The sequence below is a fragment of the Macaca fascicularis genome, chromosome 5 (genome assembly GCF_037993035.2).
Source record: "Macaca fascicularis isolate 582-1 chromosome 5, T2T-MFA8v1.1".
Taxonomy (NCBI): domain Eukaryota; kingdom Metazoa; phylum Chordata; class Mammalia; order Primates; family Cercopithecidae; genus Macaca; species Macaca fascicularis.
Window position 1 is genome coordinate 168772629 of NC_088379.1, and position 25223 is coordinate 168797851.

The 25223-nt window shown below is 35.0% G+C and overlaps 1 protein-coding gene across 30 annotated transcripts in view; it reads right to left on the reverse strand.

The window, feature by feature from the left end:
* MARCHF1 (membrane associated ring-CH-type finger 1) overlaps positions 1–25223 on the reverse strand; it is an 830557-nt gene that overhangs the window by 295699 nt on the left and 509635 nt on the right. For 18 of the 30 annotated variants that reach the window (XM_074040720.1, XM_074040701.1, XM_074040719.1 and 15 more), the window contains one exon: positions 24320–24468. The exons of the other annotated variants lie outside the window; for them this stretch is intronic. In XM_074040720.1, coding sequence (XP_073896821.1) covers positions 24320–24430 — 111 coding nt within the window. In that variant the 5' untranslated portion in view covers positions 24431–24468. The remainder of the gene's footprint in view (positions 1–24319; positions 24469–25223) is intronic. 30 annotated transcript variants of the gene reach the window in all.

Consider the following 25223-nt stretch of genomic DNA (forward strand, 5'->3'; position numbering starts at 1 on the left):
GGTTTCAGTGTAAATGTGTTCATGGACTGCATGTTATGCATGCTGATTCAGTGGATTTAAGATGATGGACAGATACGAACATCCTACCTCAAAACGCGCGCACGCGCGCGCACACACACACACACACACACACACACACACACACTCAATCATTCTCCTCCTCCTCAGCAGTTCTGATGTTCATCCTGGTTGAAAACGTATGCTTTTGGTTTACTTTAAAAATGTTCTTGAACACTTGGTCTTAACTTATAGAAGCATCTTGAATGATACTGTTAGATTGGTGCAAAAGTAATTGAGGTTTTTGCCATTACTTCTAATGGCAAAGTACTTTTAATTGCTTTTGGACCAACCTATAGATGCGTGAAATGAAGCATGAAAAATAACTGTTTTTCAACTGATTTTCATAACTACTTTTACTTCTTACATCATTCTTTCTTTCCTCATTTTTTGATGAAACCTAATGCTTCAGTCTTTATAGACCTTTGTTCTGTGGTTATCTTTCTTATATGCACAAAACTTCTAAGTAATGTAGCTGGATGGAGGGCACATTTCAAAGGACTAATGCTAATATTTTAAAGAAGTTAAAGTAAAAACATAGTCATTAATGTGTTAAGAGTTCTTTTCGGAAAGTAAGTCATACTGATACCAAAAAAAGGAAGAAATAAGGAGGTATTTACATTAAAAATAGAAATAAATATGATTTCAAGTTTCACACACACATACACACAAAGCCTCAAAACAACTTAAAAGGAAAAAAAATGTTGATTGGCAAAGCAACTCACTGTGGACCATAAAACAATATTTAAATTTCATCGTCAACCTGAACATTGGGTATTCTGGCCACGTAAGTCTGTGTTGTGTAACAGGAGAGTGTGAGAAAAAGCAAGTTCAATGGACTCTAGACATTTTTTGAAGGTAAATTGATTAAAAACAATTATAACTTTCACCTTTTGAATTTTGTGCTAAATGAAAGCATTCTGCAGGTTCTAGACTGAGGTATAGAGCTGTTTGTCCCCTTGATTGAAGGTCTCTGTTGCTGGTAAGGTCATTCTCTTCAAATGAACATGCAGGTTCAGGAGAGATTCATGAGGGGCAGAGTTAGGGAAGGGCACTTGGCCAGCCAGGCTGAGCATCTGAACCAACCCTGTCAAGTCAGGATGGTGATGAATATCACAGCCAGAAATCCTTCACACCCAAAAGGGCAAGGGGAAAGAAAACTCAAAAATAAATATATATCTTTAATCAGTGTGATTTGTGACCATTAGGTATATACTTTGTCACCGGCTCAACATGGTTTGTGGAACACCACCATATCTTGAAAAGGGCTGGATGGTAAGAACATGTCCATGCCTATTCTGCCATACAGAGACATAGAAAGACTGGAGGTACTGTTTTAGTTAACATGAAAACCAAAATTCAAGGTGCTTGACTAGTCTCTCATAAAACCTATTATAGACACCCTCTATCACTAGCATATTTATGACTATCCTGTTTTAATATATGCCAATTTAAGTCACCCACAGAGCGAGAAACGTCAAAATTCAGGAGTTGCCAAATCTCCTTACTGCTCTTTCAGTACCACACAGTATCCCTCTCCCTGAATTTCTATGGAAGTGCATGCAGGCTCAGGGTAAAAGGAAGACAATATTGAAGACTGCTTTCCCCCTGGACTGGATGACATGTATGCAAATATTTTAAAAAAATAAATAACACTTAAATTTGTAAACACTGTTTCTGCCAGTGTTACTTTTGGCAATGCAAATGTATATTATGAATTTAGATTTTTCTTCACAGTTCTGTACTGAAGGGAATGTGAACAGCTATGTTTATGTGTAAATTAATTAGGCAAACAATTGGACCGCAGGCCCCACTGTGCACAGGAGATAAGCTTCTCACCTTTCCCAGCAGACAGGTTAATAACTTGGCCTTGCCTGACTTCCTAAGTTTCTGAAACAAATTTTTCAAATAGCAGATAGATATTATCTGGCCAGTCCAGTTTTTGGTTTAGTTTCTAAAACATATTGTGTATAACCTGGAGCAATGTTGAAATCTCAGGATTTTGTGGGTAAATTGCTGTGAACAGTTTAATTAAAGCCTCCAAAAACTTAACTTAAATGTTCAAAAAGTTCTGCAGTAGGATTCATCTTACATTTAGCTTTAGTCTCTTATCTGCTTTAGCATTTGAAGAATAAATGCAGACTAGATCAAACAGCAGCTAGTATACTTGAAATTTTTCATAGATTTCCCAGGAATATTTCATCTCTCTTTTTACACTGCTTTTTTCTTAAATATATATTAAACATATAATTGTATAATTACATAAAATATATGTAAATTTATATATTTTATAAATATATATTGAAGATATATACACGTACCAGCACAATCATAGTACGTTGATGGTTCAAATTGGACTAAAGGAGGCAACTCTCTACCTGAAATAAAGAAAATATGGAGAGGAGAGGAAAGAAATGTTGGAGCTCTCAGAGAAGTAGCACAGGAGCTGGGGTGGACAGGATGCTGAGGCCTCTGAACTGGCTCACTCATCCTCTATTCCTCCCTCCTTCTAGATTTGAAAAGATAAAACTGCTTTTCTCAGATTTCCTTGTAGATAGGGTTCTAGATGCAAATTCAGTCCTATTAATTATATGCTCTCCAGCTGGCTGCAGTGGCTCATGTCTGTAATCCCAGCACTTTGAGAGGCTGAGGCGGGAGGATCACTTGAGCCAGGACTTCAAGACCAGCCTGGGCAACAGAGTGATACCCCAGTCTCTAAAAAAAGAAACAACAACAACAACAAAAATAAAAATAAAAAAAAAAATTATTAAAAACAAAGTGTATGCTCTCCTGAGATTTGAAAAAGCTGAGATGAGTTGAAATGAAGAATTCCTTCTGTTGCTGTGTGGTAGCTGCTACTGGAAACCAAAGCTATGAAAAGATAAGGACGCCCAGCAGCAACACTGAAGCATGTTATCCAATCTTTTAGATTCTGAGATGCGGTTTTGGTGGTACTGGTGGGGGCTCTTGTTTCAAGCATCATCCCAGTAATGTTCTCAGAGTTAATACTTCCCTTGGTGCATCAGTGGGTATAGTTCTGGGAGTCTTCACAAAAAGCTCAGCCAAACATTTCTTCTGCCTTTCCTACGGCTAAATTCCCTTCATAACTGACTCCTTGTGTAGTTTATGTTTTCTGCAGTGAACCCTGAGTGACAAAGGGTGTGGGGGCCAGATGTCTCTGAACTGAATTTTCTCTCTTTGGAACCAAGGAAATTGTCCAGGTGCAGCCCTCAAACAATCACCAGGTTAGAACCAAGTCTAAAGTCCAGGATTGGCCAGACACAGTGGCTGACGCCTATAATCCCAGCACTTTGGGAAATGGAGGTGGAAGGGAAACTCGAGGCCAGGACTTCAAGATCAGCCTGGGCAACATAGTAAGACCTCATGTCTACAAAAGTAAGAATAAAATAAATTATCTGTGCACGATGGTATGTGCCTGTGGTCCCAGCTCCTCGGGAGTCTGAGGTGGGGGGATTGCTTGAGTCCGGGAGTTGGTGGCTGCAGTGAACTTTCATTGCGCCACTGTACTCCAGCCTGGGCAACAGAGTAAAGCTCCGTCTGTTAAAATTAATTAATTAAATTTTAAAAAACAAAAATAAAGTCCAAGGTTGGGATACTCACTAAATTCAAATCCAAACAGAAATAAAGGAAAATCAAAAGCCAAACTGCCAAATCAGATGTTTGAGGAAAAAGGAAAGGCAATTCATGACAATATTGGAAGACAATAGAAATGGGTATGGAGAAATTTGTCAGCTGAAATCCAGCATTTCTAATGTAATTTTTGCAGTGTATGTGGTAATTCTTTGCTGTGGCAGAGCTTGAACCACTTCAGGGATTCATGATTAGTGGATATAGAGCTTGAGTGAGAAGGTCCTCATTCATGCACCACACGTAACAAGCTTGGAGTTTGTGTTATAGACAATGGCAGGGCTATTGATGGTTCTAGAGTGCTGGGTTCCATGTATGATTTGGAAAGAAAACTTTCAAGCAAAGCTCAAAACAGATTAGAACTAGTAAGATTTCGAAGGAGATAAACAAATTAGGAAGCCATTACAATGAAGGCATGACTGAAGTCCAGAAAGATTGAAAAGGTATATGAGGCAGAGTTAACAAGGCATTGAGTAGGAGATTGGAGGTACATGACAAAAGGAGATGTTGTTTCTAATTGGGGAAAACAGCTAAATTGTGATGCCCTCTATAGAGATATAGTATATGTGCAGATCCATGGGAATAAAGAACAAATTAGGACTCAGCAAGGTCAAAAGCCAGGAATACATGACTGCAATGCTGGTCTTTTCCACATGAGTTTTACGACCCTTCTTAAATCCCTTCATCTTCAAGCTTCTATTGTTTGTATAATGGAGGTAATAGTATCTATTCTCCACAATGCATGTAATAGGGATGAATATAAAATGAGCTACTGGGACAGTGACATGACAAATTAAGTTGCTTTTGATTGTTATTATAACTCATTATAACTCATTTGGCAAAACTAGAAAGGCCTAGTAAAAACTCAAAAAACTTGACAAATTAGTTTCTTTCATCTAGCTCAGTTAAAAGTTGAATCTAAAATATTATTTATTGTTTTTGCCCCCGAGTAGGTGCTCTGGGCTGCTTTTGTGTGAAAAAAGGAATAACGTGGTGTGGGGCATGTCATTTTATTTAGAAAGACAATTGAATAAAGTGGATGTAATTCAGAGACCACAATGGAAATGGGGGCAATTACTGTAGAATAATGTGTTTCAGTTTACTGTGCACACCCTTGTGTAACATCAACCAAAGCTTTTCTGAGGCAATTAGAAGAAAGGAGAACAGAGTGAACTACAATTTCATCATCAGGTCCATGTCTACAAATGAGCAGCAAGGCCAACGGAGAATCCTGTCTTTATTTTTCAGCCATTCTGACAAGCAAAAAGCCATTTTATGTGTTGTCTTGTTATATTTAAAAAACAAATGCAGTTGCAACATGGTTTTGTTGCAAGGAGAAAGAGACAATGTGTTCTCTAACAAAAACAAAACAAGAGAAAAAATTGTACTTGTAAATCAGCACCTGAACTAATTTCATGTTTGACACAGAAATAAAAGCCTGTGAAAAATCACCTTGTTTTGTAGTACTTTGAAGTTGTAACTTTAGGAGAATAGCAGCAGGAATTGGGTGCCTGATAAAAACCTGCCAAAAAAACCTTACTAATTGAGAAATTGTGTAGAATGCTCTTTGTCCTTCCAAATGATTTAGTGGTATTTATAATTAGAAAAGGACATACATAACTTATTATATTTTCTCAATCTCTATAGAGTGTTATAAGGAAATAAAGCTATTTTTCACATATTGGCTCTTAAGTCAATCCCTTTATAATTATACTCAGATCAGTGCAGCTTCCTGGTTGACCTATGTTATTATTATAGATGCACATAATTATTTATTTAATCTTATTTATTTTTTTAGAGATGGGGTCTTGTTCTGTTGGTCAGGCTGGAGTACATTGTTGCGATCGTAGCTCACTATAACCTTGAATTCCTGGGTTCAAGCTATCCTCTTACCTCAACCGCACTAGGAGCTAGGACTAAAAGCACATGCTTCCATGCCTGGCTAATTTTTAAATTTATTGTAGAAATGGGGTCTTGCTGTGTTGTCCAGTCTGATCTCAAATTCCTGGCCTCAAGTGATCCTTCCACTCAGTCTCCCCCAAGTGCTGAGATTAATGGTATAAACCACCATGCCAGGGCCATGTAACTATTTATATTAATTATATTTCGGGGAATAAATTCCATCATAACTACTAGGATAGCATTCTCCTTATCATTTATAATAAATATATAGAAATGGATAAGACCACATTTGAAGTTCTTAAAATCCCAGTCAGAAATCTTTTTAAACAGGCAGTTTAAACAGGCAGTCAGATGAGTTTTAAATCAAGCTTAACCTAAAGCTGCCTCCTTACAAATTTTAAGTTTGGTCTAAAGGTTTTCTGTACAACGTGAACCATAACAAGTGGAGGCGTAGACAGACAGTTGCCTAAACTTGTGCCAATCTCCAGGTTTTGGCCAATAAAATGTAGCCAATAATTCAAATTGTGTTCAAATAAGGCAAGCTCCAAACTGTAACCAACCCAGCTGTTTCTGTACCTCACTTTCATTTTCTGTATGTCACTTTCCTTTTTCTATCCATAAATCTTCTTCCACTGTGCAGCTGTACTGCAGTTTCAGAGCTTACTCTGACTCCGGAGGCTGTGAAATTCACGAATCGTTCATTGTTCAATTAAACTTTACATTTAATTTGGCCAATTTTTTTCTTTTATCGTGAGGAATGCACTCATATATAGATTTTGGCTATATGTATATCAATTTTGAGAATTTCACATGCATTTTACAAAGGTACGTATAACCCTTTTATACAGAGAGTTAACATACTATAATTAGAAATGATTGTTTTTTCTTTATTTATTATTACCTGGTTTGGTGACAAGAAAGTAATTTGCTTGAAATGTCTTCATTTCAGCTACTCCAGCTGTAGATAAGGAAAATAATATAACAAAGGGCCCCTTGGAAGAGAAAATGAACCAGATTTAGCGTAGCATGGTTCCTCCCGGCCTAGGCTGGTGATGGGCAACCTAGAATGGTATTAGGCAAGATTGAATGAAGTATGTACTTCTTTTTATAATGCCAAGAATTGTCATGAAGACCTCTAGAATAAACATCTTTCCATGTAATTGCAAGGAACTGGCCTTATAGTGACCCATCTTCAGATCCTTACCTACAGGGTAGTTGTAATTTATTTTTTGATATACATTTACTCTACCTTATATTTCAGGGCTTGTTAAAAGATGCCTCCTAGTTTCTCTGCTATGAGGAATAAAGTTCTACCTTTAGAATAAAGTAGGCAAAATGAGGAAATAGAGGGTCCATCTGGCCAAAGTTAACTGAGTAATAGAAGCTGTAGTCATCAGCAGAGGTAAGTGTGACCCCCAATAAGCAGAGATACCAAGTGCACCATTGGCAGCAAAGAGCACTGAGTCTGCTTGATGACAGGACTACAACAGAAGTATTGTTTCTGATCTCATGTGAATTAGCCCCCTCGAAGCCTCACAGAGTAACTGGAGAAAAATTTGAGGAGGTCTAATTTTAAGTGACCAAGTTGAGGCAGAAGCCATTCTAATGTGTATTTTAATAATTGCTCTGTATATAATATAGGACTGAATTAGAGAAATAGAAATGCATTTTTTGTGAAAATTAAAAATACCATAACCATAAGACAGTTATCATATTTGTATAATCATAAGAAAGTTAAGTGCCTAACATAAATAAAGACACACCACTAATTATTGGTAGATTCAGAATCAAACATACCATTGTCATGAATCACAATTAAGGGAAGCAATATGAGTCAGAAGGACAGAATTTTAGATCCAGTGCTAACAGACTTGGTGAAGTTATTTCAACACTGTAAATCTTACTTGTCTATGGTCACACAAGTAGAAAGTGTCAAAGCTATGTTCAAACTGAAGTAATGTGAACAAAAAAGCAGCTGCAATATAAAAAAAATAGTACGATAGTAGACTTAAACACCAATATTAAAAGTCATTATATAAACTCAAACTCAAATAAAAGGCAAATAGTTTCAGTGCAAATTTAAAATGTACGACTATTTATAAGCTGCATATAAGAGATACAACTTCAATATAATGACAGAGAAAAATGTGTTAACAACATGAAAATACATCTCAAACAAAAACTTGATTCAAAAAGTGACTTGATGCAGCTAAACTACATCAAGGTAGACTTTAAGAAAAGAAACAAAACTATTAAAGAAGAACATTTTATAATGATAAAACAGTCAATACACAAAAGAATATATAAATATAATTTTATGCAACTAATACATAGCTTCAAAATATAAAGAAAACAAATTAACAAAATTAAAAAGAAAAGCCAACAATCATAATGGAAAACACTAACATGTCTCTATAACTACTAAAACATGTAAACAAAAAATCAATAAATGTGCATGATATCAAAAACATGATTGCCAAATTTTAGCTAATTGACTTCTATAAAACACTGCACCTGATAACTGCAAAACGCATTTTCAATTACACATGGAAAATTTACCAAAATTACCATTTTGTGTTACATAAAGCAATTGTAACAAATTTCAAAGGATTAAAATCAATAATAAAATGACAACTAAAAACATTCTTCAAAGTTTAAAAGATAAGAAATATCCTTCTAAGATGGGTCAAAAAATCTTAATGGAAGTACAAGACTATTTGGAACCAAATAATAATTTTAAAACAGTGTGTTTCCTGGATCAAATCAGTGATATAGGGAAAGCTATACTTTGATGAAAATTTATAGCCTTAAAATGCACATATAGCCATCCCCACGTATCTGTGAGAGATTGGTTCCAGGAACTCCTGAAAATACCAAAATCTGTGGATGCTCAGGTCCCTGATGTAAAATGGTTTAGTATTTGCATATATCATATGCACATCCTCCCATGTACTTTAAATCATCTCTAGATTAATTACAGTTTCTAATACAATGTAAACCTTATGGAAATAGTTGTTATACCACATTTTTTAGGGAGTAATGGCAAGAAAAAAGGAGTCTGTACATGTTCAGTATAGACACAATATTTCTTCTATTTTGGCTCCAACATTGGCTGAATCCAGGAATGTGGAGTCCACATAAATGGAACTCATGGATATGGAAAGAAAACTGTTTTAGAAAATAAGTGGCTATTTAATGATATAAGTATATTTATCAAGAAATTTGAAAATAAACAAGTTTAACCCAAAGCAAATGGCAGAAAGAAAATAATAACTCAAAAGAACAAAATAACTGAATTAAAAACAAATGTATAAGGGCCAAGATAATTGAACTGAATTGTCTTCCAAGTTAGTGGCAGATGTTGCTATGATAACTGCATTCATGAAAAAGAATAAATTTGGATCTCTACTTCACACCATGCACAATTAATTCAAACTGTATCATAGACCTAAATGTGAGAGTTGAAGCTACAAAACTCTTATAGGAAAACACAGGAGTAAATCTTTGTGATCTTTGGTTAGGTTATGGTTTCTTAGATATAACACTAACAGCACCAGTAATAAAAGAGAAGACTGGTAAGTTGGATTTCATCAAAGTGAAAAACTTTTATACTTTAAAGGACACCATTAAAAAAGTAAAACGACAACGCATAAACTAAAAGAAAATATCGGTAAATCTTGTATCTAATAGGGGACTTGTGTGTAGAATACAAAAATAACTCTGACAACGTAATAATAAAAAGTTGAATAGGAATTTCTTGAAAGAAGATATATGGATAGCTAATAAACACAGGAAAAGATCACCATTATTAGTTAGTAGAGAAATCAAAATCAAAATCATGATAAAGTACTACTTCATACCAGTTAGGATGGCTATAAGAAAAAAGACAGACGATAACAAGTGTTGGAAAAAAAGAATAGAAATGGAAATTCTCATAAATTCCTAGTAGGAATTTAAAATAGTATAACCACTATGGAAAATGTTTTTTCAGTACCTGAAATTGTTAAACATTGAGTTACCATAAGACCAATCAATTCCACTCCTAAGCATCTAACCAAGAAAATAAAAATATAGGTTCACATAAAAACTTGCATTTTGAATGATCACAGCAGCATTATTCACAACTGCCAAGAAGTGAAAACAGCCCAAATAAACTGATGGACAGATAATAAAATGTGCTGTATTCATACAATGCAATATTATTGACAATAAAATGAAGTGAAGTTTTGACACATGCTACAACAGGGATGAACCTGAAAAACATGCTAAATAAAAGATGTCAGTCACGAAAGACTACATATTGCATGATTCAATTTATGTGAGATGTCTAGATTAGACCCATCTACAGAGACAAAGTAGATCATAGTTGCCCAGTTGGAGGAGGCAAATACTGGTTGGGAATGGAGGAAGGGCTGGTGAGTAACTGCTAATGCATACAAGTTTCTTTTGGAATACTGAAAACGTTCCAGAATTAGATTATACTGATGGTTGCACAACTCTGTAAATACATTAAAACCACTGAATTGTGTGCTTTAAATGAATCAACTTAATGATATGTAAAATGTATCTCACTTGAGCTGTAAAGAAAAAACCAAATGTACAATAGAGAAGATTGAAAAAGCCTAAAGTCTGTTCTTTGGCAAACATTGGTCATAACTAGCAAGAAATATCACAAAAAAGAGACTAAGCAAAATATCAATATTTGAACAGAAAAAATGACATCACTATAGATTTTACAGACATTAAGTGAACAATAGGACCCACTTTATGTTAATAAATTTGACAATCTAATTATCATTTGGATGAAACAGAGATGGCTCTAGAAAAACATGACATCACACTTGATACAGAAATGAAATAAATTATGCCTTTTACATTTCTGAAATTCACTGAAATCTTTATTCACTGTAATGTTTTTTTTCCTTTTTGTGTTTTTATACAATCCTTTTTTTGGAGGTCCCTAGGAAGGGAATGGGATGTGTTCAATCTACCCCTCTGAAAGGAAAGCAGACATTTGTATAGAAAGGAAGTAGAAAAAGGCAGATGATTTGAATGAAACACTTTTACTTTTACTTATTTATTTCTATAAATTCAACTTTTATTTGATTTGGGGGTACCTGTGCAAGTTTGTTTCATGGGTATATTGTGTGATGCTGAAGTTTGGGGTACAACTGATCCCATCACTCAGGTAGTGAGCATAGTACCCAATAGTTTAATGTGATTAGAAGAAAACATCACTTTGTCCCTTGAAAATGAGAAGGTAGAATAAAAGTATGATCTCACTTACATATGGAATCTAAAAAGTTGAACTTACAAAAGCAGAGTAGAATGGCGGTTCCCAGGGGTTGGGAGGTGGGGGAAAAGGGGAGATGCTCGTGAAAATATACAAAGATTCAGTAATCTAATGTAAGCATGGTGACTCTAGTTAATAATGCTGCAATGTATACTTGAAATTTCCTAAGAATTGACCTTAAGTGTTCTCACCCCTGCCCTCTGGCCACACAGAGATAAATATGCATAACTATGTTAAGTAATGAATACGTTAATGATATTGGTAATCATTTTACAATGTATACATATAAAAAGACATCATGGTATACATCTTAAATAGGTATATATGATTTTTTGCTTTGCAAATATACATCAATAAATCTGGAAAAAAACATTTTTTATGAATAAAAAGTTTTTTAAAGTCTCTGTACTGCATTACCTTTGTATAGCAAACTCAACGTATTGTAGTAACTCCAAGATTAGCACACACTGTATTAAGATTAGGTAAAAGAATGTAATTCTTTCAGTAAAAAAAGTTAATACACAGGGGCTAGGGAGGAGGGAGGGATGAAGAGATGGAGCAGAGGATTTTTAGGGCAGTGAAACTACTCTTTATGCTACTATCATGGTGGAAACATATGATTATAAATTTGTCCAAACCCATAGAATGTACAACACTAAGAGTAAACTCCAATATAAACTACGGACTTTGAGTCATTATGACATGCGAATGCAGGTTCATCAACTGTAACAAATGGACCACTTTGGGGATGTTAACAGTTGGGGAGACTATGCTTGTGTAGGGGCTGGGGTATATGAAAAATTTCTACACCTTTTGCTCAGTATTGCTAAGAACATAAAATTGCTATATAAAATACAATCTATTTTTTTCAAAAAAAGAATTAATGTGAGCCAGTAGCAGTGGAACCTAAATATAAGAAATTACAGAAAATATAGTTAATGATATGTTTCTAGGCTTTAATAATGCAGTTATGCATATAGTTGCACTAATTTTTAAATTTATTCTCACGTAGTAAGAGGTAATAACGACATCAGCAATGTTATGCCCATTGGATAGTTGTAGTTTGTCTAATTTCCATAGGTGAAATTACTCAACCCATGAAAACAAGATAACCAATTTTTATTTTCAGTCTCATTGCAATATGTGTAATAAAATTTGGTTGGTATGACAATGTGTCTGTGGAAGTTGACAACTTGGTAACTGCAGTGTGAAAAGCTATTTCATTTTTTATCTTTAAAGAATTACTGGATTGTTAAATTAAATTTTATTCCTGTAGGCTGCATCAAACACACAGAAACCAGGTGTCTAAGTTCTCATATCAGCATTTGAGTTGCTGGTTTCTTAATGTGGAATCACAAAGCTGTACTTACGGACTATTTCACCTAATAATTACAGTTGACAATTACTATGGTGATAGAAAAATAATTTAACGGGCCATCAACTAAGAGGTGGCTTTTGGCTTTTAACCTAAGGAATTGTCTTCTAATGTTGAATACTTTCCTGAATGACATTATGCTAAAAAGTTAAAACAAATTAAACCTAAAAAAGAGAATCTATCAAACAACCTTACCTCTTCCTCCAGAAATGTAGTAGATAATTATTTGTACCCATGAGGATAATCAGTCAGCCATATCAGGTATATCTGATATCTATCTATCTATCCAATCTTAATGTGTCACCTTGGGCAAGATGTTTAACCAAAATTCTAGATTTCCATCTGTGAAATGGGGAGCATAGTATCTACATTAGAGGCCTATTTTGAGAATCATGTATCTCTAAGATATATGTGTATATGTATGTATTAGAGAATATTACATATATATGTAAAATAAGTGTTTAGTAACGGTTCGTTAAGCATGAATTTAAATTAAGCTTTTTTTTTTTTAATGAAGTCACTATTTGTATCTTTACCTGAGCATATTTTTTGCAGCACAGAAGAGTGTCTTAGAGCATGAATCCTAAACATTGATTTATTTACAGGGTAAACTTTGACAAATTACTTACCTTTTTCCTATACAAAATGAGGAGTTTGTACATTTCTTATAATGCTGTGGTGGGGATTATGTGAGTTGTTAACATGTCGGGCTCATGGCACGTAGTATGTATTCAATAAAGGTTAGCAATATTTGCTTTTGTCGTGTTCTTTTTCTACCCTGTGTTTTGTCAAGTGAGCGAATACAAATACACTTACATGCTCTTGTTTCATTCCCAAAGAATTTGTTTGACACACGCTTCTCTTCACTGTTCACTGGGAATACTCATTGTGTCTGTCTTTTTTTTTTTTTTTTTGCCCCTTCTCTCTTAACTTTTATTTCAGGTTCAAGGAAGGCATGTGCAGGTGTGTTCCATGAGTAAATTGTGTGCCGTTGATGTGTGGTGTATGAATGATCCCCTCACCCAGTTAGTGAGCACAGGGTGCAATAGGTAGTTTTTCAACTTATGTTCCCTTGCCCTCCTCCCTCTTCAAGAAGTCCCCAGTGTTTATTGCTTCCCCTCTTTGTGCCCATGTGCATTCAGTGTTTAGCTGCTGCTTATATGTGTGAACATGCAGTATTTGGTTTTGTGTTCTTGGGTTAGTTCACTTAGGATAATGGCCTCCAGTGTCATTCATGTTGCTGCAAAGGACATGATTTTATTCTTTTTCTTTTTTTTTTTTTTTTTGGCTGCATAGTATTTCATGGTGGAAATGTGCCATATTTTCCTTATTCAGTCCACCATTGATGGGTATCTAGGTTGATTCCCTGTCTTTGCTATTGTGAATAGTGCTGCACCGAACAAGGGAGTGCATGTGTTTTTTTGATAGTACACCGTATTTTTCTTTGGGTATATACCTAGTAATGAGATTGCTGGGTTGAATGGCAGGTTTGTTTTAAGTCCTTTGAGGAATCTCCACACTGCTTACCACAGTGGCTGAACTAATGTACATTTCCACCAGCAGTGTATCAGAGTTTGCTTTTCTCTGCAACCTTGCCAACATCTGTTTTTATTTTATTTTATATTTTAAGTTCCAGGGTACATGCGCAGTATGTGCAGGTTTTTTACATAGGTAAGCATGTGCCATGGTGGTTTGCTGGATCTATCAACCCACCACCTAGGCACTACGCCCAGCCTGCATTAGCTCTTTTCCCTAATGCTCTCCTCCTGCCACCTAACCCCGACAGGACCCAGTGTGTGTTCTTCTTCTCCTTGGGTCCATGTGTTCTCATTGTTCAGCTCCTACTTATAAGTGAGAATATGTATTGTCATCTAATTTTTTAATAATAGCCATTCTGGAGTGGTGCGAGATGGTATGCCATTGTGGTTTTGATCTGCATTTATCTAATGATAAGTGATGATGAGTATTGTTCCATATGTTTGTTAGATGCCTGTATGTCTTCTTTTGAGAAGTGTTGGTTCATGCCCCTTGCCCTTTTTTTTTTTTTCAATTTGTTTTATTCTTTAAAAAATTTTTCTTTTAAGTTCAGGGCTACAAGTACAGTTTTGTTACATAGGTATACTTGTATCATGAGGGTTTGTTGTACATATTATTTCATTACCCAAGTATTAAGCCTAGTACCCATTATTTTTCCTGATCCTCTCCCTCCCCATACCTTCCACTCTCCGAAGGCCCCAGCATGGGTTTCCCACAATACATCCCTGTGTTCTCATCATTTAGCTCCCACTTATAAGTGAGAGCATGTGGTATGTGGTTTTCTCTTCCTGTGTTAGTTTTTGCCCATGTTTTAATGGTGTTTTTGTTTTCTGTTTGTTGAATTGTTTAAGTTTTTAAGAGATTCTGGATATTAGACTTTTGTTGGATGCGTAGCTTGTAAATGTTTTCTCCCATGCTGTAGGTTGTCTGTCTATTCTGTTGATAGTTTCTTTTGCTGTGCAGAGCTCTTTAATTTAATTAGTTCCTGCTTAACAATTTTTGTTTTTGTTGCAATTGCTTTTTGAGGTTTAGTTATAAATTATTTGCCAAGGCCATGTGATTAGGTTAATGAGGAGAAGGATTGTGCCTTTAAAAAACAAACTGCATATTGGTTGCGTAGGATAGTGTTTGGTATACAACTGATTCAATATAGAGTAGCCAGGTAAATTAATGAAGATATTTTCCAACTGGATGATTACTGTGATTCAAATATTTCTGAATGTGAATATAGCCAATCATTCATTTTCTCTGTGATTCATTTATTCCTATTTTGTTCCATGATAACAAACAGCTATGGAGCCCAAAATTGCAACTTAATGATGTATAATGCTGAATACTAAACAATTCATAAATTAGACAGTACAATCTGTAATGGACCTGGTGGTTGATAGTGGACTTATGAAGCTTGTGTGTTACAGATGGAGAATCAGAATAATTGTGCCAGGTTAAGAACCGTCATGCTATATCATGTAACGGTCTATCAAATATGTACATGAACAAAACATTCTCTATGAAGCAGCATCAAGGACTGGGAAGATATAGGACTCTGGATTCCTGTTTCACCACTTTTCTAATCTTTCTGGATCTTAATTTCTCTCTCTGTGTAAGAAGGGTTATTACTTTCATAGTTACTGCGAACTTTTAGAGTACACATCCAAATTCTTTGGCTTAGAAAAACCATTAAAATATTATGATTGTATTATTAATTATTGTGTCTTGATACATAAATTTCTTTGAGAACTATAATTTATTTATTTCACTTGTCTTTTACATGGAAACAGCTCTGGATAGTTAAGTCCTATTCTAACAGGTCCCATTTATTTCCAGTTACAATTTTTATTCTGAGGCAAAACCAAGCTGACTCAACAACGATCAGGTTAATCTGTCCTGCCTGCTCCCTTTTTATAAAACATAAAAGCATTCCCACAAAAGCAAAGACAAAGAAGAAACCTTTGGCATCTTTGTTATCTGTGAATGAGGAGAAACAATGTACCTCAGTTACACACACACACACACACACAAACACACACATATATACACACATAGGGCCTCTCCTATTTGAGTGTCCACCCACTGATCCTCTGATAACGAAATTAAGATATTAAAAAACTAAAGTGTTCTAAACACTATACACATAGCAGAATTAAACAACCACTAAGAATTAAACACCTTTCAGAGGAACTAACAATGTCATTTATATCTAAATTAAGCAGACAGACACGACACATTTTGATAAAGAGCAGCTGTGAACATGATCTCACGACTTTACTCCTTAGAGGAAACGATTTATTCATGTACGGAGCATTTTTAGATCAATTATTACTATTGTGAATAATCATGTTTTGACATTGTTCAGTAACTATACAATTAAAGTTAATACGATACTTTAAGCTGCACAGCTAATGTAATTTTTTCCTCACGGTGTGAAGTTTAAAGCATCAGTCTCCCCTTTGCATTCTTCAATTCAATCTGTTTCCATAACAACCATTGGGATAATTTTTAACGATTTTACTTTCCTACAAAAATCAAAGTTCTTAAAAGGCATTGCGTCTTTAGCTTAATTTCTCTCATTTGTTTGTGATGGTTATTCTAATAAAAATTTAGATTTCATTCACCATTGCCTTCGGCAGTACTTAGCAAAGGCTTTGTAATAGCAGTTGGAAAAATAACTGATACATGATTGAATAAGAAAGAATTAAAAGGAGGGAGAAAAATGAGGAAAAAAAAAACACAGCTGAAAACTCTATCTGCTCTGACCTGATTTCTTTTCAGAATGCATTAAGGCCACTGTATAATAAACTGGCCCACTTGCACAGAGACTAAAAGAAATAAGGGTGAGTCTGTTGGAAATAAGGCAATAGGCTTACTGAGAAATTTAATATACTCAACCTCCTCTTTCTGTTTACCATTTATTTGGATTCCAACAGAGGCTATGTTTGCGGGGCAATTCTGGTCCGTTTGCTGTAGGTGGATGTATGATTTCCTTTAACCTTGTAATCGACTAAGAGTAGAAGATGGGAATAACTTGGAAGAGAGTCAGGAGGATGTCACTGGTAAATATTAACCGGTAAATTTGGTTTCTTTGTAAGGACAAATTTACGTTTCATTGTCATATGCATTGGAGAAACTGCAATATTCTAGATTCTTACTGAAGGCAGAATTTTAGTATAACAGAATGTAATTTTATAATCCTTTTAGTTTCTGAAACTTTTACAATGTATTTTGATCACAGAAACCACCTCGGACTTGTTTGATTTTTATGATTAGTTCTTCCATATTTTAAGGCATTGCCATTTCTAATAGGCAGAAAAGGTTTAATATACAAGATATTGGGCTTAATAGAGTTTTGTAAGAAAAACACAATCCCACTTTTGCTCAGTTCATGCGTTGTACTCAAGGAATATAATAAAAACTTAATAAAATTCGTGGAATGCATAAACAGCTTGAACAGAGCACAAAGAACTGAGTGAAAGCCAGATCGTTTTCTGTACGATACCCAGAGAATGACAGTGTTTATTAAATAATAAAGAATGGGATTCTAGAAGAAAAAAAAATCTCAAGTCTAGGGGCTGCTTTCACCCTAGTATTGAAACACCCTTAAAACACCCTTTGTTTTAAGGCTGGTTTAGCTTAAAACAAAGGATAATTGAACGGCCTATGAGTAACAAGAACTAGAACAACAAGCTGATAATGATAAGATTACTCAATTAAAACATAAAATTCATTTACACACTTCTTAAAGTCAAAATAAAAGTATATAATTTTCATTCTTGATCTTTCATAAGTTTCATAAGTTTAAAACTTTCAACACATCTACTCTGAAAACAAAAGATTATGACAAAATCAAACTTGATTATTTTTAGCTGCTTGTTTTATTAATACTGAGGCTGTGTAAGAAGGTATTTGATTCAGTAGCTGAAAATTTGACTTGCAAAACATGTATTATCAGTAAATTTGTTTTATTTCTAGAGATTTTTTATGTTAAATTAGAAAAATCTCGGCAATAAAATCTGACAGAACCCAAGCTCAACAGTCCTCCCTTCTTACCTGCTACTACCGTTTTTCTTTATTTGACCTTTTCAAATTACAGTTTTTCTTTTTTCTTTTTTTTTTTTTTTTTGAGATGGAGTCTCGCTCTGTCACCCAGGCTGGAGTGCAGTGGTGAGATCTCAGCTTACTGCAACCTCTGCCTCCTGGGTTCAAGCGATTCACCTGCCTCAGTCTCCCAAGTAGCTGGGATTACAGGTAGCTGCCACCACACCTGGCTAACTTTTTGTATTTTAATTAGAGACGGGGTTTTACCATGTTGGCCAGGCTACTCTTGAACTCCAGGCCTCAAATGATCCTCCTGCCTCAGCCTCCCAAAGTGCTGGGACTACAGGCATGAGCCACTGCACCCGAGTTATAGTCTTTCCACTGGTGTTGTGCAAACAACAGGATGAACTTCTCATAATGGGTGTTGTGTATAAATAACCTAAAAATTAGAAGATCTAAATTCTTATGATTTGGAGTATATTGCCTAAACTTTTAACAGTCCTATTTCATTATCTGTTTGAATAATTAAATCTGCATTGTACCTGAGTACAATGGGTTGTAGCTGTAATGAAACGATGGACATAAAGACTGCTTTGAAAAGTTTTATAAATATATGTCTGATTACAAGTCATTTTTCATTTTAATTTCATATATGTGTATTACATACTTCTCCTTGAGAGTTTCTTATCTAGTTTCTCTTCTTTAATTTTTTTCTAGAGCAAGAAGCATCTCATCCTGGAATATAATACACAGGTTAGAAAGTGTGCTCTGATCTGATGAATATATATTTGAAAGTGGCAACTCACCTCTATCAGACACATAGAATGACACTTTGTTCTTTTTTTTTTTGTAACTACAGTCTATTTGGAGCCTCAAAAAATCATCATTGATTATAGGAGTGTAGTTTTCTCTGGAGTCGTTGCTGACCATCTAAAATGACACTTTTTTAATCTTCTTGTTTTGACTTCCATGGATTTTTCAACTGTAATCCTCATAAAATGTTTCACCTTCTTACTTCTGATTCTTATGATCTCCTTTGCTCTCATTTAAAATTTAATATTGAAACTCTGATTTGATTCAGTAAATTCCTTAAGGGTATAGTCGATATAAGATGTTTTTGTTTTTAAAGAGTAAAATCATGTTACGCTAAATTTAAAAGAGAGAGGTTTCTCCCCTGGCTATCATACAAGATGAGGCCACATCCCACCCTTAGGTTACAGTTGTGAGGATATGTGCTTAATAAGCATAATCTTCTAAACCCCTCAAGGTTATTATTCATTATGAAAGATTTTAAGCTCAATAAATATTTTCTGAATTTAAAATGCGGGTAGTATGAATTGCTCTACAGATTAAAAAAAGAAAAAAAACTACTCTTTTCAATCAGGTCAGTTATAGAGAATTGTATGTGGGAAACGACTATGAGACTAGCTATAAGTCAGTAAATGCAGAGCAGAAAATAATCTAGTAGATATGCATAATCTTAGATTATAAAGGAAATATCCTATTTGTCTTTATGCCACAGTGCAATGAATTGTTATCTCATTTATAATCTTTGTGTTTAGCCAAATATGTACAATCCAAATAATGACTGTCTTCTTCCCCTTAACCTGAAAAAGGCGTGATAGAGTGGCCCTCTAGATGGAGACTGATTGGACTGTTGGATTCCCATTTTCACAAGTTATTACCTAAGTTATCTTGGACGGTTTTAAAATTTCTCTATACCTCAGTTTCTTTATTTATAAAATGGGGGTAATTATCACACTTGCCATACCGAATTATAGTTAAGTATTAAAAATAAGATTATTTGTAAAACACTTAGAAAAGTTCTTGGAACATAATAATCAGCCACCATCATTATTATAGTCATCTTTAGATGGGGTATAATTTGTACTGGAAAGCTCAACTGCTCTGGATGACAGCAAAATAGTAATAATAAAAGCATGGGTATATAAAATGGAAATGTAGGATAAGCAGGCTACTTACCAAAGAAGGAATGCATTTGTGATATAGGCTGGCTAAATGCTTTCAATTTCCCTATTCAGGTTATATAGGAAGACTGTATTTTTCATCATTCCTAAAGATCCATTAGTCTATGTCACTGGTTTCCCGCCAAAGGTATCAGGGTAGAAGTGATGCATATCACTTCCAAACCTAAACCATATATCTCCATGATTACCCACTCCCACTGTTTCTCTTCTCTGATAAATTTGAAAGCCATATTTATAATATAATAGCAGCAGGAGAACTCTGTATTTTTTTTGTTGGAGTGTCATAGTATCTGTATCAGACTGACTGGTGAGCAAAAGCAAACCTTTGTCATGTTAAGTCTGAAATGTCTGAGTTTATTTATTAAAGCTCCTATCCTTAACTTTCTATACTGTTGCCTCTTGACCCTAAACCCATTTTTCTATATTCTACCTCAAGATCCTAAAGCTGGGAGACTTCAAACCAGATTTCTTCTTTGCCACTATGCTTTTGGTTGGGTTCTGCCAATGGTAGTCCTGAAGACAACTAGAAGTCAGGAGGACAAACGACTCATTCTTTATTCTGTTTCTGTCAGTGTCACTCCAGGAAGGCTTCTTTAGATCAGTAATGGATATTGGGTACAGTTTCTAAGTTTATTTTACACTTGTTGAACTATCCTTATTGCACCACCACCACCCCAAATGTATAAAAATAGAGAAGTGCATCCTCTTCAGGGGTGTGGGTCCTAGATCCACAGGATCCCACCTCTGAACCCCTGAGGTACCTGTATCTGGGGAGATGCACTCCTCCTCAGAGGACCAAGACACAGTTTTGAGGGGCTTGTCCTCTAGCCTTTCAGGTTCTAACAATTCCAGCCTCCTCCCTTTGTTACTCTTCTGCATGAGGGGTTGTTACTTCTACAGATATTAAACTTGTGAATCTTTTTGACATGTTAGCTTTCCAATACCAGATTAAATACTTTTGCATATTATATTCTCTTTGTTAAAATTGCCTGTTTTCTTTCTGTTTTGCTGACTGTACTCCAATTTTTATACCATTGAAATACAGAAATTTGAAGACAAAGCCTGTGCCACCATAGCACAAATCTAAAATATATAGTATTTCTTTAATGGTTGGGTAACGGGTAGAAAGGAAAGTGATTCAAAAGTAGAAAGCCTTCTAGTTGCATAATGTTTTGTCAAAACTCTTGGTAAAACTGCTGCTTGAATTAACTAGAGAGGCAGACAGTGAGTCTGCTGGGCTGGCAATACTCAAAAGAGATTGGAAAACAAAACTTTAATAGTGTATGTTGACTATCACTGGCTACATTTGGCAGGGTATTACAAGAGAAACATGAGTGGCTAGTGTGAAGGCAGATACATAGAGAAACAGAATACAGAAGTTTCCAGGACTTATTGAGCAAAATGGCTGGTTTCTTCTAAAGCCCAAATGGTGGAACAGGACATTGATGAAAGCATTGAACAACAAAGGCCCACTGAAAAGTTCCATTTGTGTAGCAGACTCAAGGCAAACCCTACTGAGATCTCAGGGTATTGTAGTACTAAAATCCCATGATTCTGGAATATAACACTTAAATGTTTAAAACTTAAAATAACTCTAGGTCCCATTATCTTCCCCAAACAGGAAAAAAAATAAGGTAATATAGCTCTCAATAGGCACTTCAAACACGGTTAAACAGGACAATGGAAAAAGAGAAACATCTGAGAAGTCATAGCCAGAGGCTACAGGGAACTATGGACAAGGAGGATATCCCAGGGAGGTGTTCAGACCCTATTGCTGACCTCTAGATTGGGAGACTTTATAATGTCTTTCCAGCAGGATTGTACCTGTGATTGACACGTGTACCTGATTCTTTATCTAAGTATCACAATTTATTGTGGTTTCCCTTTTCCTATGCTTCTCTTTTATATTAGGTGCATGGGAAGTGAACTGCAAAATGCAGGTAAATTGTTCATGGGTGATTCATTTTCATCATTTGATGAGGACAATGGCTAACCAGAGATCATGAATTTGTGCTGAAATTAGTGACTGAAAGAATTTGAATTGTCACTCGTGAAGAGTAATCATCTCTTTTCAGGAGATAATGGAACATGACATGAATATCTGGTGACCAGTAAGATGGACTGTGGCAGAGATGGGTTATATGCCCATTAATTCCATCTCCTTTTTCTGGCCACATAGAAAGGCAGCCAGCCTCCCTTGCAGTTCTGTTGGGTCTGAAATGGAAGGATGTCCATGCATTCAAGGCTGCTCCATAATGGCCCATGCTCGATGTTCCACACAATCTCTTCCATTTCCTCTGTGACCATGTGCTTACAAAAGCAGCATCAAAAGATGGTAGAAGTCTGGATCTTTAAATCATGACTTGGCAGTGAACCTCCAAGGAGAGCTGGCCAACACACATCAGCCCATAATACAAGGAAGAAACCTCTTATTTTATATGTTAAGAAACTGAGATTTGGGGGTTATATGTTAAAGTATATAGAGGTTACCCCTGTAATACAGCATTAGATTTAATTACTGGATTTCATTCCATTAGTAACTTGATATATTTTTCTTTATATTAAAATTAATTGAATGTGAAGAAAATGTCATCAAGAAACTGAGATTATGAGGTGTAGCAGAAAAAGCATTGTTTTGAGAAGTCCCATTCCTAGTAACCCTTTTATTATTTACTAGATAAGTGGCACTGGGAAAGTCAATTAATTTTCGTGGGCCCCAGTGCATATCTGTAAAATGAAGCTGTTATTAGGTTTATTATTAGGTTACCCAATTATAGGCAGAAAGCCAGTCCAAAAATTTGCTCACAGTTTTTACGGTTTTTGTTCTATGATTCCATGAAATAGGAGGTACACACTAAAGCACAGGAGCAGTAATTTTTTCTTACTTAAAAATGCTTGGTTATAGTATGGTACCTGATAAAGTACAGCTGTACGCATACCTATTACGTAATACAATGTTTTAGTAGTGTTAACTCATGCCCCACAGTTTTATGCTATCCAAATATAATACATAAGTCATTTCAGAGTGAGACGAGACAATGCAGATGACAATTTCAAAAGGAAACCATTCCCTAAAACTTTGAATACCCAGTAGTTCTGCACACATCTCTCCATATCCTCAGCCCTCCCCTTACAATCTAAGGATGGGATTTAAGCAAGATCCTCACTTCTCTTTCTATGTTTTATCAAGTGAAAGTCTATTCTTTCAGATGGTTTCTCTTAATATCAACTCACTAAGGTTAATTGAAGGTCGTCATTTCTATGTAACTGCTAAGGTCTGAATATTTGTATCCTCCCAAAATTCATGTCAAAATCCTAACCCCCAAGGTGATGATATTAGGCGGTAGAGCCTTTGGGAGGTGATTAATTCATGAGAGTGGGGCCCTCATAAACGGTATTAGTGTCATTATAGAACCCTGAGGGAGCTCATTTGCCCCTTCCACCATGTAGGGACACAGTGAGAAGGCACCATCTATGAATCAGAAAAGCAGGCCCTCACCAGACACCAAAACAGCCAGCACCTTAATCTTGGACTCCAGACTTTAGAACCATGAGAAATAAATTTCTGTTGTTCATAAGTTACCAGTTTACGGTATTTTGTAATAGCAGCCCAAACATACTAAGATAGTCAAATAATATAAATTGTAAAATAAAACAAAATAAACAGTAAAAAAAAAATCTAAATGGTTCTTTGTTCATATTTAATTGTATGTTCAACTGCTAATAAATTAGGCTAATCAAAACACTTTCATTCTTATAAAAAGGTAAAACAATAATTAAAATATATCTAATATTAGTTTAAAACCCGGAGACCGAATGGAATTTTCCTCCTTTAAATTAAAATGAAGAATGTTACAGCCAAATCTAAACAAAGACATTTAAAACTCTTCCTAATGAATGCTTTGTCCTAATCCCTGGAAAATGATGGCTAGTTAAAGCCCAGCATTTAAACTTATCGCAGCAAATAAAACATGAAGGACCACATTCTTGAATTGGTCTTCAGTTTATTTTTGCAATTGTGTTAAATCACAATTTGTTGTAAAAATTATAATTTTTGATTTTATTATGGAGACATTTTTAGAAAAAATATAGAAAAATACAAAAAGTAGGATTCTGATTTTCTTTAAATCATCTTTAGATGACTGCGTACTTACTTTTCTTCAACTGATTTCATCATGCAGTATAGAATCCAAGAACATAAACTTTAATTTAAATATTTTAAGGTCACTAACATAACAAATGGATGATGTCCAAACTAATAAAAAGAAAAACAACTGTTTAATTGGAATTAAACTCTAATATTATATGTCACAAAGGTGTTTGTGTTAGTTTACTAACCAAATCTATATGAACATATTATATAATACAAATGCAAATACTGTTGTAAACAAGGATAACATTTAGTTATAAGGTCATCCTCCCCACATTTCTTTAGCATTCTATTTACATACAAGCCAATTTGAGGTAAAATAACTTTCCACTCACCAATGTGGAGGTTTGTGAGGTGTCAGCCAAATCCCCTGAGATCTCGGGTGTTCGCGTGTTGTTTGGAATTCTGTGAGGGTTACGGGCTATCGCTTCACACCAGCCCAGCATTTTCTCCTTCCTCTTATCCCTTTTCAATTTCTGAAATTCTGAAAATAATTTACATTCCCTGAAACAGGTCACTTATTTTAGCTGTGTTTTGGAAAATATATATAATCAAAATTAAATCAACAATATAACAAAACACTAATGGAGACTTTTTTTAAAACCAGGGGTTATAAGGAGGAAAAGAAGAATATGCTGATTGTTAATAATATCCTAGAGTCACAGGAGAATAGAATGAGTATACATCTTTTCAAAGGACCTAACATCTTTTATATCTCTCTTTGTGGCACTAGTAGACAATGAGAATTCCTCGTGCCAGGTTCTAAGTGTTATTATCAGAGATCAGCTTATAACAGTAAGTTCTTACTTCGAGAAATAAGAACAGACCTGGTTCCTGATAATATCTACATATTTCAATGACATCTAAAATTTGGCATACCTTTTCAGCTAAATGTCCTACAGAAGCCAAATAAATCAAATACAGGCCAGTGATAAGTATTACTCATTCTGGCAGTGCCATGATTTTCTCTCTCATAAAGTTCTGCCATCTGAAAAAAATTGTTGCAAGTACAATAAATTTAGCATATGACATCTATCACCAGTACAATCTATCCAAAGCAATAATTTTAAAAAATCCTTACTACGTCATGAGTAGAAATATTCCACAACTCTTTCTAGATTCCTAGAACTTCTTATTTGGGGAAATGTTTTGTCTCTGAAAAAGTCATATCAACAATGACTTCTAACATAATGGAGAAACATTGTTTCCCTTGTAAAGTTTTACAGCCTACTTTTCCAC